Source organism: Epinephelus moara, chromosome 12 (genome assembly GCF_006386435.1).
Source record: "Epinephelus moara isolate mb chromosome 12, YSFRI_EMoa_1.0, whole genome shotgun sequence".
Taxonomy (NCBI): Eukaryota; Metazoa; Chordata; class Actinopteri; order Perciformes; family Serranidae; genus Epinephelus; species Epinephelus moara.
In genome coordinates this window covers 11,378,918-11,387,696 of record NC_065517.1, presented here as the reverse complement: position 1 = coordinate 11,387,696, position 8,779 = coordinate 11,378,918, and the positions used below count along the sequence as shown (strand labels likewise).

The following is an 8,779-nucleotide window of genomic DNA, read 5'->3' as shown; positions in this document are numbered from 1 at the left end:
CCCAACCAGTTATTAGGTTTAGGGGGCAAACACTTTTTCACACAGGGCCATGTAGCTTTGGATTTTTTTCTTCCTCATTAATAAAACCCTTCATTTAAAAACTGCATTTTGTGTTTACTTGTGTTATCTTTGGCTAATGTTTAAATTTGTTTGATGATCTGAAACATTTAAGTGTGGAAAACATGCAAAAAAGTAAGACTTTTCACTTTTTCACACCACTGTATGTATATATATATATGTGTGTGTGTGTATATATGTATGTATGTGTATATATGTAGAGAGAGAGAGAGGGAGAGAGAGAGAGAGAGAGAGAGAGAGAGATTTTTTATATCAGGTCAAAGGTCATCATAATGTTCTGCAAAAAAACTTTTCTGGCCATTACTCAATGTCGTATCTCAGGAACAGAAGGGGAGACATTTGGTCAGATACTGAATTGGTGACACTAATCTTGGGTGTACTGTCCACCTCGAAACTCTGCTGATTTTATAGATCTTCTGTGCTGCCGGGTTGAAGATGTGTGCTAATCATCCATGATTTCAAAAATGTAGCTTCTTTACAACAACATCCATATTTGAAGTATTGTCCACTGTCATGGCTACATTGGAGTCTGGACAGACATGGATGTAAACTGTAACTACAAATTGACTGGATGTTGGTGGCATATAACCACAAGGCGTTCATTCTAGTTTTCTTTTTAATATTTTCTAAAATATTTATGGACAAAACAATTGTTAATTGTGTCAATAATGAAAATAATCATTAGCTGCAGGAGTATACAATCAGGAAAGAATATAAATTCCTGGATGGACTTAGGAGGGCAGGGGTGGCCTTTTCAAATGCTGGGTCACTGACACCTGTTTTTCCACTGTGGCATTAACACCTGCAGTAAACGGAGAGTGACCCTGATGCTCATTAGTGCTCTGACAGAAGCTCCATTTTGGACCTTGTACTTGCTGGGACATGTGTAGTGCTCACCTCTCACACAGACATGCTGCGCTGTCGTTTGAGAGATGTAGTGTCACTTTTATTTAGACCGAGTGTCACTCTGAGGAGCGCTGGTGTGGAATTGATGTCTGCAGCCCTGAGACAGTCTGTCTGGTGACCCACATCAACCATAACTCACCATATACCAACTACTGTAACATGTCATGGCTAGGACATGTTCAAAGTCACAAGTATGAGGTGTAACACATGATCTGCTATTAATTAAAATGTTCATGATAAGCATAGTGAATTATGAAAAACACAACTGCAAAAGAGGAGTTGAGTTAGTGCCTGGACAAATTTTACTTTAAGTCTTCTTCTGATTGAGAAGTGTGTACATACCCGTACAATCCTAAAGAGTGAAAAGGAGGTGGATGGTGTGTGCAGGGTTCAGTGGTGAACGAAGAATCCAAAAACGGTGAAGATTCTTGATGAATTGAAGTAATTGGGGATGGTGTTTAACAACAGCGTAGGTGCACTACTTGTCCATCTATGAGACACAAGTGTTTTAGATAGTGAGGTTTTAGTGTTTTGGAAGTACTGAGCATACAACTGGATAAATTAAACTTGAGTTATACTAAACAAGAGTTTTTAAACAGATGTTTTGATTTAGTTTTGCTGTTGTTAAATGGGAATCCCTTTTACTGAAATTCCCCAAGATTTTTTTTCCATTTTGGATTCTTGAGAAAAATGATTTTTCTTCCTGAAATGAAGCGTAACAAGGATCAGGTAATTAATATACAATTGATCATTTGGGGGATGAAGGATGTTTCAATAGCACAGACACCAGCATGCAACAGTCAAGGGTTATTAGTTCAGAATTAAGAGGTAATAATTATTCTTAACTTGTTACAGCTGAGGACAATTGCTGCCATTTCACATTTTATTTGACAAAGTCAATGATCGCCAAATAATTATTTTAACTCTTGCTTGCTAAGTCAGATATATGAATTATGAGATAAAATGTGGTTTAAAAAGTGCAGTTTGTTTGAGTTTTATTTCTCTCATTTGGTTCCAATTTTAGAATGATTCCTTGTTAAGCCATATTTTGATTTGTCAAAGTTCCATGTTAGGGGCAAAGGGTAAGAAGGCACAGGCAGCTAGCCTCCAGCATTGGCCAAAATTTCTAATCAGATGTAAGGTGCAAAAATGTTATTTACCACCACATTATAAAACTTTGTTATTTTACAGTTAAAATTTCTCCAGATTGAAATCAGGCGGAATAATTTTCTTCTTTATCATATTTCTCTCCTGCTGCCTATGATACCTAAACATGGTGGGACTGTGACTGATTGTGTCCCTCTCTGCTTGGTTACAGAGGATAAGGGCGCCACGCTGCGCGTCCCTGACCAGATTGAAATGGCTGCCCAGGTGGCGTCAGGCATGGCTTTCCTGGAGTTACAGAACTACATCCACAGAGATCTGGCAGCCAGGAACGTGCTGGTGGGCGAGAACAACATCTGCAAGGTGGCTGACTTCGGCCTTGCCAGGGTCTTCATGGTGAGTTGAAAGCGGTGTTGTATAATGAATGTAGCAAGTGTCATAGTTCTTGTCAGTATTCACAAAAAATTAAAATGTTAACTACACTGAAGAAATACTTGTATACTTGTATGTGTACTAGGTGTAAGGCCAGTATAAGTTGATCAAGAAGTTAATTTACCAAACAACTTTTTAAGCAATTTCACCATCACAGTCAAACTTCCAATGTCAAAATGACCACCAGTCTTTTTCTCATCTTGACGTTCCAACAAAATCAAGCATTAAATATTATCATAAGACTTTAGACTCATTCAAATACTGAAGTTTAATGATATCAACTTTATCAGCAACCAATAGCTGCGGTCTCTCCAGCACCAAACAGGAAGCAGCGAACTGGGCATTGCGGGGACTCGAGGTGCAAGAACATGAACAAGTCTCGGTTCTCCTGAACTGTGGAAAAAGCAGCAGAAACCAGTGGAGTTGTGGAGTGAACAAGAGTCTGTGTTTAATTTGGTGTGAATCTGATCCACCAACTGGCGCTTATTTTAGTGATAAATCTTAAATTTTGGAAACAGCTCCCCTCTCAGTCCCACACTGTCCTCCCACTAAATTTGCCCAGCTAACCAACGGAGACTGGCTGAAGTGAAACTAAAGCAAGCCCACATTCTCCAGTAATTATACACATTGTCCTTATTGAATGGCATGCATTATATAGTCTAATAAACACTCCACAACCCAAGCCACACAGTTTGTTTCACATTAGGTATTGTCAGCCCCAAATGCCTGCCGTGACAGCACCCATGTATCAAACACCGCTCTAAAATCACATTTTGTCTGGTCATGTTGTGAAATTGTGGACCTCTACACTAAAGCTGACTGGAAGTCAAAGTCTTGTGTGCCTTGTTTTGTTTCTAGAAAGAGAATGAAAATGTGTACGAAGCCAAAGAAGGAACTAAATTCCCTGTGAAGTGGACTGCTCCTGAGGCCATCCATGACAACAAGTTCAGCATCAAATCAGATGTTTGGTCCTTTGGAATTTTGCTGTATGAGATCATGACGTTCGGACAGATGCCTTACCCAGGTGAGACCTTATTCTGCCTTGTCATAAATTATTTATAACATCAAGTGGGAGTAACCTGTTCAGAGTTGTTTGTTGTTTGTCCAAGTGTGATAGTGGTATGAATATAAAGGATCAGTGTGTAAAATTTAGGGGGATTAAGTGGCATCTAGCAGTGAGGATTGTTAACTGCAACCAGCTGACACTTCTGGTTAGAATTCCTTCAGTGTTCATTGTTCAGGAGGTTTTTACTGGACGCTAAATTATCAGCAGAGGTCTCTTATATGTCATAACATACAGACCCGCTGATGTAAACTGGTAAAAAAAACCACTGAATAAAGCAGTTTCACGTTACAAATCAGTGTTTCTTCAATGCTGTTTGGGGATGGGTCACTAGCCTAGTACCTGCTAATGTGTGCTCACCTTTTTCCTCTGATAACTTAAGATCCAGGGGCTGGTTTCACAAAACACCTTAAGATTTTCCTGAGTCTGAGTTTAGGTTTCTTTAAACTAAAATCAATTGCACAAAACACCCTTAAGTCTTAAAGGTTTCCTTAAAATGTTCACTTAAGTATTAACGTTTTCTCCTTATCTCCAATCTGATGTTCTACACTAATATGAGAGCCCTGTTGTTCGAAGAAACAGAGCATTCTGTTTCTACACTAATTAACCAACGGTTAAGTTTATCACACATTATAACACTGAATAAAGCAGTTTTACCTTAATAAATTGTGTTTTTCCACCACTGTTTGTCGCAGAGGGCTTGCTAATTATGGTGACCGACGCAAATACATGTATGCCCTATCTAGAGCCAGTGTTTGGTTTGTCCATTCTGGGCCACTGTAGAAACATGGCGATGCAACATGGTGATTTCTTTAAATGAAGCCCCACTCCCTTTGTAGATGTAAACGGCTGATTCTAAGGTTAAAAAAACACAACAATTCTTATTTTCAGGCAATTATAAACAAAGAAAAACAGACTTGCTATATTACATTCAATTTCAGCCAATAAATGTCCCTAAATCCTCCACACTGGACTTGTAGGTAGCAATCTAAAAGTCACACAACCTTCCAGGTAAACATCTAACGCAAAATAATTGTCTCCCGCAAGATAAGTTATAATGTCCTTCTTCCAGGCATGACCAATTACCAGGTGGTCCAGAGGGTTCCACAGGGCTACAGGATGTCGAGCCCTGCCAACTGCCCCAAAGTCATGTATGACATCATGATGGACTGCTGGAAGGAGAACGAACAGGAACGGCCCACATTCGAGACCCTGCAGTGGAAGCTGGAGGACTTCTTTGACTTGGACGTAACGTCCTACGACGACGCCGGCCGTTACTAGCACACGGTCCTGGCTGAGACGTGGAAAGAAAGAGACACAAAAAACATTGTTTCTGCACTGACGCTAAATCAAAATCCCCTGAACCCAAATATCAACATACATTGATGTTTTTATGAAGTAACAGATTGAAATGTAATTTAAAATTCCACTCATTGCGGTCAAATGAAGGATCTAAAATGATCTCCATGACTGTATCTGACTGGCAGTGAGGAAGCTTTTACTACTGCAACAGTTGCGACGCTCCCGGTCTCACTTGGTTTGACAACTGAATGCACTTTGAGACAGGCTTTATGTGGGCCTAGCTTTACTCTTACAGCGGACTTGACTGGAAGAGGCCTCTTTCAGCAGAGACAGAAAGCTCCTATCCGTCCATCTCGACAAACTGGTTCTTCTTTCACTCAGCATAGCACACATTCTTTCCATTACCGGAAGGTACCTGAGAGGATTTACGAGCCGTGCTCACTCACAGGCTCAGTATGTTTGGCTTTGTGTCTCGTGAGGCAGAACGAATGGCAGGTGCCGTCATTTCCACTCATTCCTGATTGCATATGTAGCCAGTGAAATATTTAACATTATTAAAGGGAGGGGGGCTATTCTTATTAACAGACTACTTACATAAAAACTATTTCTCAGTAGAGTTAAGTCCACGCCCTCCGTTACATAATCAAATAGTTTCACTTTAGGTTTTAACCTTTGTGCCACTGTAGTAACTGCTGGCTGAACACAAAAGGACAGCACTGTCATGTTCTAATGACCTAATTTGTGCTTGAAAAAAGTATTCATGCACATAACTAACTGTAACTGAATAAGAAATATGTAATAAATTATGGCAGATACTATTTTCACCCAGCTGTCTGTAGCCAACAATGATATTTGGACCCGGAGTGGAATAGCCACTGAGGCTATTTACACCCGGGTGTATATTCCTGGCCATCCTAGCAAAGTGAAGATATGATGTTAACATAAACAGGTCTATTCATCTATTCTGGTACAGTTTATGTACACAGTGTGCATTCAGCAGCTTTATGGATCCTTAAAACTGAAAATAATAAGTCGACTAATTCTAAAAATAATGTGGACTCTGCTGACCCTCTGTGGACTGTGTCGCTCTTCATACTACATCACCTGACTTTCTGGCAGTACATTTGTGTGTTTGTTTGTTTGTTTTTAATTTACAACTTAAATCTCAGAGAAGATCTGAGATTGGCTAGTAGTAGCCCTGACTATGACCTACACGCGTCAACATGATGAGTACTAGCCAATCATCCATAATAACGCATCACAGAAAGGGGTGTAAATAGCCAAATTGCTGCATTGCTACCATTCTCATTATGTGCAAATAGACACTCCGTTAAAGCATATTAACATTTTAAAATATATTTAAAGCTGCATTCATCGATCCTTTTATTTCTTTGCCACTTGTGAGGAGGGCATTATCATCTTGAAGATAGTTTGGAGAAGGCATTGGAAAACAGTTGCTTATTTAAACATTCAGCGGACACAGAGCAACATTAGCATTAATTTGATATATGTATGGCCTCTCTGTAACCCAAGTTTGATATTCACTCTCTTTTAGCTCTCCACCAACCCCTGAGAAAAATCAGTCTCCTAACTGGTAAATGATCCACTATGTTCACCAGCAAGTTACTGTCTTTTTTGTTTTGAGCTGCCCTGGATTCAGATGCCATCAGCCCATTTTCTTTGGGTCTTAGTCTCATAGATATGGGTTAGAAGGGGCCTGCCACACCTACTACTATGTTCAAAAGCTATTATCAGGCCATTAAATGGCCGTGTGCACATCCAGCGTTATGAAACAGTCACTGTTATCAGGCCATTTGATGGCCGTTTGCATATCTGATGCTGTGAAATGGACGCAGTTTCACCTTCCTTAGCTTTAGGGCAGGGGTGGGCTACCTGAGGCTCTGGAGCCGCATGTGGCTCTTTAGCCCCTCGCAAGTGGCTCCCTGTGGACTTGACAAAAAATTATATGGAAATTTATAACTTTTTTTTTTTTACCATTTTAATTTTCAAATACTATGGCTTGGCACCTTTTCCTATACATTTTGCTGAACCTAAACAGCAGTTTTCCCAGTTAAACTAACTGTGGATTCCAAATCCAAAAAATAAAAAGAAAAAAATCGAAAGTTTAATAGTGTGTGGACAGATTTGCTTGCTTTCACCGCTAATGCTGCAAAGTTAAAGTACCAAAAATTATAAATGGACCACCTTGTAGTAAAAAATATCAGTGAATACTCTTTAGATCTGTTAGTAATATTTATAGGCTAATAAAGACTTCATAGGCTGTGTTACTTACATTATAAGGCTCAAATATATTTTGCAGCTTCAGACAGATTTTTTAATTTTATTTTTTTCCCCAAAAATGGCTCCTTTGATTGTAAAGGTTGTCGAATCCTGACTTAGGGGCAAAACATACTTGTTTAAGCGTAGGAAAACATATGGTACATCAGTTAAAAAAAAAAAAAATCTGATTTGAAAAAAAAAGTCAGTGTTTACTTTTTGTTTTACATGGGACACAAACCCCGCTCGCTTGGTTGAAAGTCCTGTATTTGTTTGACACCCAATGCAGACTTTCTTGCTCTTTATAACATGGATGGATAAAGAGAACTGGATACAGCGTTGGAGGCAGGACTCCGTATATTCCTATGAAAGTTTCTCAGTGGTGCTTGAAGCCAAAAAAGTTCAATTGCCACAAATAAAATTACCTAGATGTTCGGCAATACTTCTGTACTGTGTGGCACATAGAGCAGGCACACTAGAGTGTTCCACCAGCTGAGCTGGCTACTTTAAATTTAGCGCTCTGCTAGCTTAATGGGGATGAAAACATTTAAGTGTGCAACTCTTCCAGACTTTCAAATGCTATCAGACCAAATGGCTCAAATTCTGGTACTGAAATGAATCATTTTGCATTGATTGTGTTACTCAAACAAATGTATTCACTAATTAACAGATGTCTTTTTCACAATGTAAGTCTATGGGAATAAGTCTTTGAGAATAAGTCTAAGTCCACAGGGCATCACGTGACACGTGTAACTCCAATGTATGCCCAATACAAAAATGGGCTTCAAAGCCTGGTGCACTTCCTGTGGCCCTGCTTTATACTACATCACCTGACACCCTCCTTTGCTCCTGTCATAGTTATTACGGTCACACGAGGTAACCACCAAACAATAAATGGCCCGTTTAAAGGCCTTCTGAACCTTAGAGTAGGTATAGCAGGCCATGACGAACCCATATCTATGACACTTTTAACCACAGATAACAGCCACTTAATGGCCTGATGACAGCCAAATCAGCTGTGAGCAGGTAGCTTTTTTTGGCTGAAAATAGCTGCCTGTTGCATCTGAAAATGTCGCTCATGAGAGCTACGAGTGAATCTTTAATGCAGTTTTGATTTTGGATGGAGATTTTTTTTTTGTGGTTTTATCTGTGACATCCCATAAATGTGTGTTAAAGTTTGTTTAATGTTATGTTCTGTTAATTTGTGCGCACAAATGATTTTAGATATTTCTCTGTTATACCTGCCGGACCATTACTTGTTTTTTTTCCTGGAGCCCTAAAATCATATGGTCTGCCTCTGGTAGCTACATTGAATCGCTCCACCTACTAATTTGCAGTGCACTTATGCTTTCATAATGTGGTACATTACAGTAGTTAAATGCTTTCTTTTTTTCTTTTTTTTTCTTCATCTTTCGTCTTACTTATGTGGGAATTACAATATAATGTCTTAATGACTGAACAATGTGACGCTGGACTAAATCCCTATTTTTTATGATTTTTTTTTTTCCAAAGCTGTGGAGCTGATCTCAGATCTGAGGCCACATCCTTTCTGACCAACTGTAAGAAACTGCACTCCTTATCGGATGCTTGACACATATTTAAGTGTTCGAATCTGGT

At 39.3% G+C, this 8,779-nt stretch overlaps 1 protein-coding gene across 1 annotated transcript in view; it reads left to right on the top strand.

The window, feature by feature from the left end:
* Window positions 1-8,339, top strand: part of frk (fyn-related Src family tyrosine kinase) — a 17,796-nt gene extending 9,457 nt beyond the window's left edge. Inside the window, exons 6-8 of the mRNA XM_050057709.1 lie at window positions 2,303-2,484; window positions 3,379-3,544; window positions 4,656-8,339. Of these exons, the coding sequence (XP_049913666.1) occupies window positions 2,303-2,484; window positions 3,379-3,544; window positions 4,656-4,864 (557 nt within the window). The 3' untranslated portion in view covers window positions 4,865-8,339. The remainder of the gene's footprint in view (window positions 1-2,302; window positions 2,485-3,378; window positions 3,545-4,655) is intronic.
* Window positions 8,340-8,779: the final 440 nt, after the last annotated feature.